This window comes from Dunckerocampus dactyliophorus, chromosome 20, assembly GCF_027744805.1.
Source record: "Dunckerocampus dactyliophorus isolate RoL2022-P2 chromosome 20, RoL_Ddac_1.1, whole genome shotgun sequence".
NCBI classification, from domain to species: domain Eukaryota; kingdom Metazoa; phylum Chordata; class Actinopteri; order Syngnathiformes; family Syngnathidae; genus Dunckerocampus; species Dunckerocampus dactyliophorus.
In genome coordinates this window covers 11,880,154-11,896,288 of record NC_072838.1, presented here as the reverse complement: position 1 = coordinate 11,896,288, position 16,135 = coordinate 11,880,154, and the positions used below count along the sequence as shown (strand labels likewise).

Sequence of the window (16,135 nt, the reverse complement as noted above, 5' to 3'; positions counted from 1 at the left end):
TTACGCACGCAACAGAATCTCCAGACGCACTGGAGCGCGCCTTACGCGCGCACCTCCCTGGCCCAGCGTCGCGTATGTGCTGAGTGGGACGGAAACGCGCGGTTGTGCACATGCATGCAGCTCTGTAACCTTTCAAGGGTGCACTTCACACGTTTGGACGACTTCTCTCTTCACGCACTTTGATGGGGACTTCGACATTAAGCAGGGAAAATGCCTGTGATGAAGGGATTACTTGCACCGCAAAACACCTTTCTGGACACTATAGCTACACGCTTTGATGGCACTCGTAAGTTTGCTTTTCATTACGGTCCTCGCGTTGTCTGGCTGTCTCGTGGTTTTAACTTCTGGGGTAGCATTACGTTAAATGTATCGTTTATTACAGGCATAATTAAAACTTCGCTTATGTTGTGGATTGAAAAACACTTTTGCGTTGTTATTAAGTACAGTTTGATGTCTATGTAATGGCTGAAAGTGTTTATTTACTAAAGGTAAGGTGGTTTATCACATATTGTGCATTTAATATTTGGTCATGGCCATGGTTTATTTGTTTCAGATATCAAGTTACATTAAGGAACATCTAATATTTACTGTAGGAAGAAGCAAAGCCTATTTAATCCAGCCCCTTCTCCAGGTCTATTACTGAAAATTCATTGTCACCATGTGTGAAAATGAAAATAGTTAGTTAGATAATACATAATACAGTACCAGTAAAAGGTTTGGACATCAATTCTCATTCAATAGCAGGATAAAATGTGTATTATCCTAATGTATGCACAGTATACTGTACAATGGTACACTGTATTTGGCTCAAAATGAATGAATGAATGAATGAATGACACATGGTGGCATCAGCTGTTGAGATAAGTGTATTTTTTTTAGGTGAGTTGTTTATTTGTTCACCTGTGAAATAACTGAAGTCATCTATTAGAGCGGAGGCCACTCTATGACGAATTAACCAACTACAGTATCCCTCCAGTATTTAAAATCGTCCACCAGAAGGTAGGGATGTTTCAGCACCACGGATAGCACCAAAGAGACTGTACCGTATGTAAAAAAGTGCACTAATAATAAACTTTGGTGTCTTTTTTTGAACATATTTTGGTAAACACTGTTACCTGGCAAGTCCGGTATAGTATGTCTGGCATGTCACCCTCACAATCGAGCAATACTAGTTCGCATCTCAGTGGGAACATCTCCGTGTGGAGTTTGCACGGTCTCTCCGGCTTATTCTCACGTCTCAAAAACATGCATGTTAGGTTCATTGGAGAAATTGTCCATGAATGTGAATGGTTTGTCTACCTGTGATTGACGGGCGACCAGTCCAAGGTGTACCCCGGCTCTCACCAGTGACCCTAATGAGGACAAGCGCTATAGAAAATGGGAAAATGGCTGGATGGAAGTCCTGTAAGGTTTTATACTAACAAATGTAATTGTAGAGGTTTGTCTTAGTAGTGATATTCATCATATGCAAGCAACAGTATGTGTCCCTCGTGCATCTCTTAAAACATTCTTATATTTATGTAAAAAAAAAAAAAAAAACGCAACTACTTTCAGCTTTAAAATGCCAATGCAACCTTTTCAAGACGACATTTTGGTTAAACCCAAGCTAAAAGGATGTGAACGATAAGCTAAACAGATTCACTTCCACATCCAGATAATAAAATACCAAGTGGTGCAGGAGTAAAGAAAATACTTTTATAGAGAATAGAAACTACGATAGTGTTTGTTAAATATCGCACAGTTAAGATTTAAGAATATATAATTGAGGTGGTAAGAAAAGAAACATGTCACTCCGGTCTTAAATCAACCGTATATGTACCACCTGACCCCTGACAACCTATTTGTACCTGTGTGTGTTCACACCCTTCCTGACCCATAGTCTTTATTTCCGTCCACCTAACATTCTGCAGCTTCAGCAGTATTATGCTATGACTTAAAAAGCAGGTGAAATGTGAAGCGTTTGCTTGGTTGCTTGCCTGGGCAGGAGCACTGGTCTAACACTACTGAATTGTTTCCGGACCTGTAGCACAAGTGGTTTGTCAATGCCGTCCTTGAGCCGAAAAGGAGGGAAATTAACATTGGATTTGAACTGGAAGATGGTTTAGACTGGAGGCAGCAGGGCTTGACGGGACAAATTGGGTGTGATGGCCTCGCCAGGAGCCAATATAAGAAGCTTCACTGCAGTGCTATGCTATGCAACTCCCCCCCCCCCACGCGCCTTTGACGTCACCTGAAGCCTGAAGAGGCAGGTCAGACTTTGAAACAACATGGTCTGGCTCTGATTTAACGTCAGCGTTTCTACATATACTGTACCATTTGCTTGATTACCTTTTGTTTCGCGTCGTCTGAAGTAAGTCCATTGCTATAGAAAGTGTTTTGACTGTAAACTGTCATTAGAATTTCTGTTAAGAGCTGTGAAATGGCACTCTTCCCCACATGCTCGCTGAAGTAACGTTGATGAGGAATGATGCCGGAATGTATACGATGTTGATCATTTCAGTTGGCCTCTGCCTTCCTTTCGCTGAATATTTGAAGGAACTCGCCACTTCACAAGCACTTCCTCAGTTCCTTTGGTAGATAAGGACTCAAAATATGAGTCGTTTTTAAAGATTTTATCCTCTAAGTACAGTAAAGCCTGGGATAAGTATCTCAAATATACAGCATATCTTCTCGAAGCACAATACTAAAGATATGAAACTTGGATATACTTTAGAGTAGATTACTAATTACCAAGATATTTGTGTCTTGCGTATGGTCTACCAGATCATGGTAGAGTCATGATCTGGGGATGCATGACTGCTGCCGGTACCGGGGAGCTGTGGTTCATTTAAACTGAAAGCCTGGACATAACCTGGTCGGGACTTAGGCTAAACTCATAACCTGGTCAGTTTAGCCTAAGTTACCATGGTGAAACAGCTGCTTTAAAGAATAGCTACCTTCGCTGAACAAGCAAGCCCGGCTTTACACTCAAGCTCGCTAACCCCGAATACCTCCGAGAGGTGTACTCACTGTTGTTGTCAGCCATTTAGACAGTAATGGCTGTGTGTGACAGCAAATCTATACTGCTATATAACCTGTAAAGTATATCCAAGTGTCATTTCCATAGTATTGTCCATTGAAAAGATATTTAAAAAATGGTTGCTGAGAAGTGACTTTTGCGAGACGGCGAGAAGGCACAAAATACAAAAAAGTAGTAGAGAGTTCAAAGAGATACAATTCACTGTGACAGTTTAAAATCACAACACAAAGCAGTTAGAATGCAAATGTAAGTAAATGTCATGTCACTGAAGCGTGGTTATTGTGCCTTTCCAGTTGTTGTGATTCCAGTTGTTACCCCATGTGTCTGTGTTGATGTTATTACTGCAATGCAATCAGCACAAAGATACAGTACTTGCTGTGGAGCTATAATGTCACTCAGTGGGGAGATGGAGTCCATATTAGACCACCCTACAGCTAAATTCAACTGTCACTCTCCTGAAATAGAGGATTGAGTAAAGTCTCCCAGAGAGTGCCTCGTGTTTCCCACTCTGGACTGTTTGTCGAGATCTGTATTTTATAACTCTCAGCTCTGCTTTCTTTTTTAGGTGTTTTCTTTGACAATTACCGACGGTAACACTCGAGAGCGCAACGTGTTTAGCGTGCATGGGGAGGTTAGGTTTGTTTGTGTATGCGTGAACAAAAAGAGGCTGTGCATGTGTGCTAAGACAGATGAAGACGCGGAGAACCGGGGGAAAAAAAAAAAGAAAAAAGAAAGCAAGATGCATTTTCAGCACTTTGCTCTTGTGCGTCATAGAACTCTGCTCTGAGTGCGCGTGAAAGCTCATTTGTCTCTGTCTTTGAGCAGAAGGCCACTAAAGAACAAGTTTTACTCTCCAATGATGAACTTTTGTTCAATGCAGCGCTACTAATTAAGTTGTTAAAAAGATTCTGTGGGGATCCCGCTTCATGAGAACCACTCCCCCACCCGCACTCCCCCCACCTCCCCGCCCGCCCCCCTTTAGATGAATGTGTAAAAACTCATCAGAGTATCTTCGACAATAAAGGAGTCCATCTCTCTTAGATCTCACTGTCTGACTCCAAGTTGTTGCTGTCCCATTGACTTCTTATGACCTGCAGGGAATAAAAGAGAGTAAGCTAATTACTGAGTGTGAAAACCCACCGACCAATGTGATTCACATTCAGATTGATCCACTGGAGATAAACTTGGCTTGTAAACATGTAACAAAAAGCCGTGTCAATGCCTCTTGCTTGCTACCATATTGACCCAAATATAAGACATATAAAAATACCATACAGTCAAATCTTGTTTCCGTATGGTTCAGTTTTCGAAGGGAGTTTTACTTCGGTTTTCAAACTCTGTCGGTTATCGTACGATATGGCGAATAACAAACTAGTCTGTATGCCCAAACAAAGCACCCTACGCGTCGGCGACTCACTGGTAGGACGTTTTTTATTGAGTGCAACTGCTAAATAACCCGCCACGGGGCCAAATGAAGTTGCAAGTGTCAGCGCTCAAAGAAGGTGAGAATTCAAGAAAGGAACGCATCGCAAAGTACAAAGATGGCATCCGTGTGGCCGATCTTGCCAGGATGTACGATGGCTTCCATCCTGGCGAAGAAAGAGGAAATCAAGGAAACTAATGTTGCAAAAGGGGTAAAGGTTTTAACATAACAGATATCGCAAACAATGGAAGACACTGAGAAGTTGTTGTTGGTGTGGATCCTTCTCCTCTCCGCTCAATGCTGTCTTCACCAACAAACGTCTTCAGTAAAAGTAAAAGTGATGTTAAATGTCCATTTATCCATTTTATGTGATTATTTAGCATCGTTTTCTTGAAAAAACTGAAAAACTATCATTATTCTCTGTGGACGTGTTTTTTTTGTTAATAGTTTTGGGTGCCTGGAATGGATTAATTGGATTACATTATTTCCTATGTGAAAATTTGCTTTGTTTTCATCCAACCTTTTGGTATGAATTAATGACAAAAACCAACAAGGCACCGCTGTGTGTAACATATGTACTGTATACTGTATTGATAGTATATTTTGTCCCTAGACAACAGTCAGACGGGTTGTCTTATACTGCAGTTTGAAAGCTTTACAAATGCAAGCCAACAGGTGAGTTGGCCATGGTTTTTCTTCCTGTCACTCACACACACCAGTGACACGAACTGGTTCAAAGACTGTGAAAGTTCGCCAACAATCGATGAGGACTTATGAAGCTAATTCTATGTTAATCATGACAAAAGAGGGGTCATCCCCCATTCAGGGTCATCTTATATTCGGGCCAATACAGGTTCTTCAGATATTGACAAACAGCCAGTTTATTCTGCTCTTGCTAGTTTGGTGTTCTTGGTGGACTTGTCATAAACAAAGAGTGTCAAAGAACCACACTGCTGCCGTGGTGGTCACACACACTGTGGGGTGACATTCCGCTCCTAAATCAGGAGTTGTCACAGACAGCACACACAACACGAGTCAGTTGGGTCAAAGTCAAGACTCTTAGCACGCCAATCAGTTCTTTCTTTTTACCCCCAACTTATGCAGGTAGCCTCTGATAAATGTCCCCCTGTGGGGGTGAGCATGGCAAGGGACTGATGACAACACGCTTTACAAGTGATGGGGATGCTCCCCACACCTGGGGGTAGCCAGTTGTGCTACCCATCACACAAAGGTTCCTTACGAATGGGGTGTCATTTAAAAGGGGTAATACAAATGGTATTAAATATATTGGCAATGTTAAAACAGAGAAATAAGCTGCCAAAAACACATGGTCAAACTTTTTTATGTTTCTTTTTTCTAGACTAGCTTGTGTTGACAATTGGATTAAGCCAAATTGTGTGAAGGCAGATCTAAAAGTTGTCTGCAGGCAGAGAGTGACGACTGAAGGAAGTAATGAGTGTAGTTATGAGCCTGTGAGGGAGTAATCAATCATCATTGACTATAGTGCTGCGGGGTGCACATGGGGCTCTCGCTCCATGCCAGTGCACTGGCTCGACTGCGCCCCGTTTTCTCCAAATCCCACTTAATACTGAGCCTTTTTTGTTGTGAAGACATGGGAGGATTGTGGTAATATTAAGTTCGTTATTTAACATTCTAGTTCTAGTATTCGGCGACGCGAGAGCGGCGTCAATGAAACATGAACACTACCATTGCTGCAAAGGTTGCGTTTGTATTGGATGTCATTAGACGTGCTGGTGTTCCTGATGACATGAACGGTCAGTGTATGGCAACGACGACTGGCCAGAAACACTTTAATTATAAGATAATGCCCACTAACAATATTCGGCCTCAGCCCTCCATTGGCGTTCACAATCATTAAGCCACGCATCTTATCAAGGTGCAAACTGACATTGGAGATTGAAATTCATTATTAAGCAGCGTCTCGATTTAAACATTTATTGTAGCATCCCCCCCCCAGTGGAAATTCTGATCACATGGCGTTCTCTCGCAACAGGCGTTTATTGCTCTTCGGCATGGACTGAGAAATGAACAGCGCTGGAAGTAAACAAAAGATGAGTAAATGCAAAAAAAAAAAAGCGACATTCTGATGGAGAACATAAAAAGTTTCTTGATTGCTTGTCATTCAGTGCAGCGCAACACTAATTGATGTTCCAAGTCGACGTCAGTAAACTTTAGTTCCATGCTAAAATATGTAAAAAACAAAAAAAACCATATTAATATTATTTACATATTTCTAAAATTACATTATATGAATATAAGTATTCACATATTTGTAAAATAATTGTATCTTTTTAAATACATATCATATATATGACATAACGTGATTTGAGGGCAACTACATTTGCTAAAAAAGTACAATTACTGTATATACTTTAATATTGAAAAAAGCATATAAATATTTAAAATATGAAATATTTAAAAAAAGACAAATTATGCCACATTGCCATACACGGTAGGTAGGTTTCATGCAAGTAGAGAACACTAATGTTATGCTAAACTAGCCAAAACTAATAATTATAATAGTTTTGCTATTTGCGAGGTATACCCAGTCCAGGGTGTACCTCGCCTCTTGCCCAAAGTCAGGTAGGATAGGATAGTAAGGATAAGCGGCATAGAAGATGGATAGATGGACGGATGTTTTGCTATTTGCAAAATATTGTAGTAAACAAATATATACAGTAAGAGCGCTGAACAGTTTTAAAATGTATCTCATGTCTGTGTCATGTGAGAATATGTAAATATTGAAACATACTGAATTAAACAATCCATCCATCCATTTTCGATGCCGCTTATCCTCATTAGGGTCGCTGGGGCCTATCCCAGCTGACTTTGGGCGAGGGGCGGTGGGGCGGGGTACACCCTGGACTGGTCGATAGCCAATCGCAGGGCACATATATACAAACGACCATTCACACTCACATTCATACCTAAGGACAATTTAGAGTCGCCAATTCACCTAACATGCATGTTTTTGGAATGTGACAAAACCTACGCACGCACAGAGATGCCCAATTCGAACCCGGGTCTTCCCGATCTCCTGACTGCGTGGCGAACATGCCAACCACTCGGCCATTAATAAACATCACAATCAGAATTAAAACTGTCCCAAGACAACATGCTCTACCGAACTGAAATACCGTAGGTTATTTACCACATGTCTTGATCAGCTAGCCTGCACTCAAATAAAGCATGCGGCAACATGTAAAAGAGTAGCAGTATTCATTTACTTTAACAAGTATTCTTTGAATGCACACCCGGCAGTGTCCTGTCTGTAAGGTCACCAGACAGCTTTATTACCGTGCACTTAAAAATGGACAAACTTGTGAATGAGAGCAGCCCCAGTCACTGGAGCCACTCCGTCTTGTTAAGCTGCCTAATTAGCAAGAATCCACCCTTAATCACCATTTCTAATAGACTGTCTGCAACCATCGACAAACTGGGTGGGTTTCACCGGCGGAAGTCTGGGATGATTCGTACATCGTTTAGCCGTAATGAATTCCTGAAGGAAAATGACTTGGGTGGAAAGAAAAAAAAGATCGAGAACCCGACAATGGAAGATATTTGCCAGGAAAGAAGTGTCGTATTAGGCCTCACACATTTCTGGAATGTAATGACTCTTTGTAATGTGTAATTTGGTAGTAGCCACAGGGATGGTGCCTAAGATGTGATTAGGCCTTTTGTCTAATGATTTTCTTTCTTAGCTTATTCTCACTTGAAGAAATGAGCACTTTGTGTGTGTGAGCACTGTACATGAGGCTCCAGTTATTACCTCTGCCAGGCGGAAAAACAGGCACGTTGAGGGGTACTGTTTTGATTACCATTTGTTGAGGTTTGTTATTTTTTGAGTGTAGTTCTGTTTCTCCTTTCACAATGGAAGTCACAATGGAAGCGTTCCTCTTCTACAGAACACAAAGGGCAGCATCTCATTCATCTACTGCAACCTAACTTGATAAGATCATCTACACTACTCATCTTAACGCACATATTGATTTAATATCCCAACACTACAACTTCTTTCATGCAAAATGACTACATTTCTGAGTAATTGTGAGTAATTATGACTTTACTTTAATAAGATTAAAAATAACGATTGACTAATTATGACTTAATTTGCTTAAGATCACATTTTTCTTGAAAAATGATCACTTTATTCTTGTAAGATGAAGGAATTCTTTAAAAAGTATACTAGTACAATTAAAAATAAGTATTGACTAATTAGGACTTTTTTATGGTGGGGGGGATTCTCCTAAAATTAAATAATTTTATTGAAAAAAAATGACTTTATTCTAAGAAGATTAAAATACAATTTTATATATAATTTATGATTTCATTCACATAAGATTTTCTTGTTTATTATAGCAACATTAAAAATAAGATTAAAAACAACTATTAAGTAAATATGAGTATAATATGATATACTGTATCATACAACATCATATTATATGACTCAATTTTCATAAGATTACAAAATGTTTCTATTTGTCCTGAAAAATGACAACTCTGTTCTCCATTTCTTATAACCTCCCAACTGTATGCTCATAGTATGATATGTTTTTGCTTTCCAGTGTCGCCGGGACACTCCTCTTCATTCACTTCCTTCTACCGTTCTTGCCCGAACACACGCTGCTGACTGCAGAAACTGCTGCTTGCCACAAAATGGTCAAACAAACACATGTTACTTATAATTTAATCTTGACAGATGGTTGCGTTGCAGTCTTGGATAGCTCGGTTTCAAGGTTCCCTATTAAATGTTTGGTAGCACTATATCGAACTGTGCAGCCATAACCTTGGTTGTTGTGTCACTGGTTACTATGGCAACTCCAGGATGACTTTTTTTTTTTTTTGAGGGTACAATATGTGACTGCTTTGTATTACTTTCTGAGAGGCCGTCGTGAGTGTCTGGCAGAGGGGCAAGAAGATGTTCTCATCCATCACTTCATTGTTCCCAACACTTTTCCCCCTACACTCCATCTCCGTCTTTCATTATTGCGGTTCTCAAAGCTCCATCTCTCTAACTACCAACCTTTGCTCTCCCTTCACATCAACCTCTCTCCTTCCCTTGCCCTTATCCATCTGTCTCCCCTTTTTCCCGCCCACATCAGTTTCAGCTTGTACGTTCTCCTTTTCCACACTATCCATCTCTTGCTCTCCCTGCTGTTTCACCAACACCTTTGACATCACCACTCCTTTATTCTGTGCTACTCGAATGGTTTCCCCCACCAATGTATGAATTGTTGTTGTGCTTTAAATAGCTTTGGGGTTACTTTAGACGCCGGCATAGGAGTATGTGCATATAGAGTGAGTGTGAAGACAAGACAAATTGGGAGCCTCAAGCACCGCTACTCGTTTTATACAGTCCACTGTTCAGGATCACGGGTGAGCTGGAGTCTATTAAATCCGACTTTGGGTGAGAGTGGGGGAACACCGTGGACTGAAAGCCCATTCATGTACAGGGAAAACATGTAAACTCCAAAATCAACCGGAATAGACTCAAGGGTAATTGAAAAGAAACCCAACGAATGAACAGATGAATGGGTTACAATGGTCTGTCTATCACCACTTCAGGTGTTACGTGATAATACAGCAATGTAACATATCGTTATCTCGTTTTGATATAGAATTAATGCATCAGCATCAAATGTTGACTAGATAATATGATGTGAATCTCATTGCTTGTTTTTTTTTATCTGTCTATGATTCCCTCCTCTGCAGTATGTTTGACACAATATTAAGCTTTGATTCGTCTATAATGGAAAGTATGATTACAAAAAGGTGGGGAAAAAGGCTGCCTTCTCCCCTCATACTTTTATTTTTTTTTTTGCATTGTTCTTCCCTCCTTGCTCTCTCACCTCCACCGCCATCCCTCCCTTCCTTGCCCCTCCTGTGGGATTTCCTCAACAGCTGTCATGCAGCATTGTGAGCATGAAAGGAGATGATCTATGGGCTTGCACACAGGAGCAATTAGGCTAAAGAAATTCAGAGTGGAGAGCGAGTTTGAGAATGGGAGATGATGAGGAGGAGGTTGAAACAGAAGGGAGGGGAAGGGAAAAGCCAGAGAAAAGGGCTGATAAAGAGATGATTCAGGGCTTTTTTTTAAAAAAAGGAAGGAATATGGTCAAAGCAAATGCTCTCAGGTGGTAGTATGAGGAATGAGTGAGGGCAATCAAGGATACGATAGCTCCTCTGCTGGAATTCCAAGGGTAGAAAGAAGATGAAGAGTAATTAGGCAGAGAGGTCCAAAACGGTGGGAGGGATGTAGCTGGAAGGAGGCAGGGAGTTGATATGGGTGGAGGGAGAAAGCAAAGAAATGAAGGGGAAGGGGGCCAAAATGAGAGAGAGGGAGAAGGGAATTGAGGGTTTGGGGTCTAACATGAGCCATTAGAATGTGAGGTACCGGGAAAAATAGGACAGGAAGGTGGCTTGGATAGAAGGCAGATAGCATCTGTTTAAGTTTTATCTGTATAATAGCATATAGGAAAAGTATGACAAATGTATGTATTATTATCTTCGGTTTTCACCACTTTGATGGAAAAAAACACATTTCTGCAAATCAATATAATATGTCAAAGTAACAATACAACTGAGAGATGCTGAGGACATTGTATTTAACAAAACAATATGCGTTCAAAAGAGTAATACATTTGCCTCATAAATATCCATCCACCCTTTTTCTATGCCGCTTCTCCTCATTAGGGTCGCAGGGGCATGCTGGAGCCGATCCCAGCTGACTTTGGGCGAGAGGCGGGGTACACTCTGGACTGGCACATATAGACAAACAACCATGCACACTCGCATTCATTCCTATGGACAATTTAGAGTCGCCAATTAACCTAACATGCATGTTTTTGGAATGTGGGAGGAAACCGGAGTACCCGCAGAAAACGCACGCACGCACGGGGAGAACATGCAAACTCCACACAGAGATGACCAAGGGAGAATCGAACCCTGGTCTTCCCAATCTCCAGACTGTGATTGTGTGGCCAACATGCTAACCAATAAACCACCATGCGGCCCGCATCATAAATATGCCTCCTCAAAAAAAAATCAGACCTCACAAATCGCTCTGCGTTATATTTGTCTCGCGCCGTGTCCCTGCGCACTGTCGCCTCTCCATTCGTGTGTAAGTGACGATCTTCATCTGCGACGGAGCGCCGCGGCCATCTTGTTTACGTGTGCAAAAGAAGCGTCTTCATCACATGCACACGAATGGAGAGGCGACAATGCTGATAGTGTTGTCATACAACTTCATGTCAAAAAATCCAAACTATCCCTTTAAGGAAATTGGTCATTCAGAGTATGGATATGTTTACCCCAAATTTTTATTCGTCATCTGACCAATAACTTTTGGGCAAATGCATGCTTACAGTTTTGTGGGAGCAGCTTGGGGAAGACCCTTTTCTGTCCCCAGTGCACAAAGAAAGAAAGGTCCATCAATGCACGCTTGGATGAGTTTAGCGTGGAAGCACATGCCCAAAACCGTGATCTCAACCTCATCAAACACCTTTGGATGAACTATATGGTGAGCCAGTAGTGTCTATACGGCTACTTTAAAAACTGCAGGTCAATTCTGTTTTTTTTTTTTTTTTTGCTCATATGTGACCTGTATCTGATTTTTTCATGTCCATGTTAACAGCACAATAACGTTTTTTTCAAATGCGACTCTGGCCTCATTCGTATGTAGATATAAATCCCATATGTATCCGAGCTACTGAAGTCTGAACGGTGAGGCCCTCTTTCTTCTTTATATTAATCCTTTAGTTAAGAAAACGTTGAGTCCCGTTGCACAAAATCGTTGAAATGACCACAAACGCACCGAGGAGAGCACAAATTGAGGCAACAGGCTCCCGGGCACTTTGTGTTCACACTGACAAGTCACATTTTTTGGTAATGTGAAAGACCACATAAAAGATCAGATTTTAACAAAAAAAAAATCTGAATCATACCCTACAGTGCATGAAGTAAACAACTCCATCAACGTACAGTTTATTTGTCACTAAGCCCACAATCCAACATTGTGATTATTTTACTGGAAACATGCGTTTCCTGTCAATGACAGCTTCTCATGCACACAATCCTGCCTTCAGACAGGCTCCAGGCCTTCACATGGGGGCCCCTTAGAGGCCATGAGTCCTGTTGGTGTTTGCTTGCCATGAGAAGCCTGAGGGGCCTCACGACTGACAGCTGGTCCCAATGCAGTGGCCGTTTGTGACCATCTGTCTGGCCTCTGTATCGCTGCTGACAACACATTCTTGGTGTGCGTTTGCTTTGTGTATGAAATCATTCTGAAAGGATTATATTCACTTATGAGGACTGTAGCTACAATTGAGACATTTCTGTATCTTTTCTTTGTATCTGTGCATCAAATCTATCCTTCGTTTCCACCGGTAGTTACTTTAGTGGCGGTGCTGACGGTCTACATCGGTTTCATTTAACTATATTGCTCTGTTTGGTAGTTTCCATGTATTCAGTATTTCCATATTCACCTAAAGTAGAACCTGTTTATGTCAAAGCCCTTTGGACTGGCTGACTCGCGTCAACATAATTGAAATCATAAAACTGAAACTAGCCATTGCTTGCATATTTACTTGTGACTTTGGCCAAAGACTGGGTAATAATAAAGGCTGACCTGACCTTGACTACAATGACAATAAAGATTTGATACATGCACAAACCCTTCTTTCTGTGGCTAACAATCTTAAAAGTTTGGTTTTGTTTGTGGTAGAATCCAGGATATTATTGCCATGCGTTTACTTTGAAGATTACTTTGCACTGAACATGAAATCCCTGTCTGTATGTTTTAATGCTGTGTAACTACATAGTAGTTATGTTGCCGTTTCACACCACTAAACGATCGGTGTTGTGAAAATTACTTTTAACATGTAATTATAGTTACTTTCCCAATAAAAATCATTTAATGAGTCACCAACTTACTCCTTCATAGATGTAATTAGTTACCAGGGAAAGAAATTATTCTGTTACTGTTTTGAAAAAACCTTCAAGTATCTGGCCTGTGCTGTTGAGAGCTTCCCATATCAGTGCATAGTGGAGCGACCTGCTTGTTTTGCATTGATGTTTGGAGTTCCGATGTCTGTGAATGCATCTTGTGTGTGATTGGTGGCAAAGGAGGAAGTGTGTGCGTGTGGAGGGGATGCAGAGATGGTGTGCAAGTTGGAGATATTCTGTCTTGTTCAGCTCATTTAGGACAAATTGGCTGTCTATCATGGCTTTAAAAAAAAAAAAATCATTTTTTCTGTGACATGCGCCCCCTACTGGTGGAAAATCACTTAACATTTTCCACTACAGTAAGATTCTGCTTATTTTACAGGGCGACATGGCTTAGTTGTTTCACAACCGGACGGTTGCTGGTTGATGATTCTCGATCCCGCTGTAATCATTCATCTTATTTATCCAGTCAGTCTGCATTTTTACTTTCCAACATTTCAAATTCCACCACTTTTATAGTCTGCTAAAAACAAATAGACAAATTTAATGATACCCCACACTGATGAAAGATATAAAATATAAATAAAATCAAATTCTTTCTTCTAGTTAGATTGTGCAGCTGTACCTAATGAGGTGTCCGGTGATGTTATATCAACAATACGCACGTTTACTGTATGTCTGTGTAGTGTGATAGGTGTACAGTAGTACTCAGTGATACACAGTATTTGTTCATCATCACCCACATAGGCAGTCTATATTCCAACATTCACCACATCTGTCACTCTATCCTGCACAATAAAAGCCCCACTCGCCTGAACGTGACATAATTCATATTTTTGTAGAGTTCCCACAAGCGCGGAGGAGTGTTTGATTGAACACAACATCTAGAGGGACGTTTACGAGCCTTTTGTTCTGCACTTGGGCTATTCCCAGACGAAATTTAAGCCACGGTGGTTTGCTTCGACAAAGCCTTGACGTGCTACATGAAACAATTAAATACCGGTGTTGTTGGGGATAAAATGAAATTACTGATGCAGAAAATAGATTTTTGTAATGAAATTATTAAAAACAAGTCACTTTGCAGGATGCATCGTGCTCGGCATATTAGCACGATCGCTTTTTTTGGTGTTTTTTTAATGCAAATGCGTGGCTTAACACATCTAATATGTTGTTCTTTGAGTGTGTGAGGCGTTTTTCACGTGTACCGCTCTATTTATAATGCAACTGAGACGCTACCATGAGCACATTATCTGCATTGCATTTTCCATTAACTGTACAATCAGTACAACTTGTCATTATTGTACAAAATAATTATTGTGTGTCAGGGGTGTCTGTCACAAGATCTCAATGTCACAAGATCTCACGAGATTAAAACCTTTCTCCTTCAGAAAAAAAATCTCATTACACTAAGCCTGGGATGATAATGAATACATGAATTAATCACACAATAAATGAAAATGAACTTGATCATTTTGCCGGCCTTAATATATTACTGTGTGCATGAGTGTTTTCCTCGTCTCTCGCCTCACTCCGTGCATTGGTTTCAGCAGCTTAGCGCGTTTGTTCCATGGAACAACAGCATGAACGGCGCGAGCCCTTTTGTCAGTCATACAGCCTCTTGGTCTTGGAGGGTGGAGGCGGGGCCGGTAGCATTTACACACAGTGCAGAAGAGTCTAATGTAGTAGAAATTAAATTAGTCGACCGCAATATATTGTCATATTTTTTAACATTTTTTCATTGTACTTTTCTTTAAAGTAATGTTAAAATCTCGTCTTGTTCTTGTAGACCCAATCCTGTGTATCTTTTCGTCTCATGAACTGAGTATATATATTTTGACATTAATAGGCTTGTGTCCACATCAATAGACACCGAAGCACACTGGGATGTAAAGAAACACCGGGCCAACCTTTAATTATTATAATTAATCATCATCGTAAATTGCCAGTTGCTCACCCGTATCTTTTCTTCCTCCTCCTCCCATAGATAGTAACTTCATACTGGCCAACGCTCAGGTGTCCAAGGGGTTCCCCATCGTGTACTGCTCTGATGGCTTCTGCGAGCTCACAGGCTTCTCCAGGGCAGAGGTTATGCAAAAGAGCTGCGCGTGTAAGTTCCTGTACGGGCCCGAGACCAGCGAAAGCATCATCCTCAGCATCGACGACGCCTTGGAGGGGCGCAAGGAGTTCAAGGATGAGATCATGTTTTATAAAAAGACAGGTGAGCATTGCTGAGTTACCAGTAGTAGTAATGTTGTTGAAATGTTGAAATGTAGTTGGAAATACCACAAAAACAGGAAGAAAAAAAAGGAGATTTTCCAGCAGATGTGCCTATGTGAGCTGCCTGTGCAATGCTCCATGAAGACTGCTCCAAAATGTGCTGAAAGATTTATAACACAGCTTTTAATTAGGGATGCTCCGATAAGGGTTTTATGCAGCCAATTCCGATCGTCACCCTTTTAAAAATAGCAATAATACATCATAAACGTAAGAAAATGTAAAATGATAGCGTCTGACCTGCTGCTCTGTGATTGGCCTGTCACAGGCTTGGTGAAATTTCAGTTGAAATCAGTCTTTCACAACCTACAATAGTAAAAGAATAAGGAAATATTAGTAAAAAATATACATTTTAAAAACATAAAAAGGTGACATACAGACATATTTACAGATGTTTTTGTAGAAAACAAATGCAGAAGATTTTTTTTATTACATATTTCTATTCACAAGAGGAT

General features: G+C 40.7%; 1 protein-coding gene across 1 annotated transcript in view; it reads left to right on the top strand.

Annotated features, from left to right (window-relative positions):
* Positions 1-16,135, top strand: part of kcnh8 (potassium voltage-gated channel, subfamily H (eag-related), member 8) — a 46,672-nt gene continuing 30,537 nt past the window's right edge. Inside the window, exons 1-2 of the mRNA XM_054763784.1 lie at positions 1-286; positions 15,391-15,624. Of these exons, the coding sequence (XP_054619759.1) occupies positions 211-286; positions 15,391-15,624 (310 nt within the window). The 5' untranslated portion in view covers positions 1-210. The remainder of the gene's footprint in view (positions 287-15,390; positions 15,625-16,135) is intronic.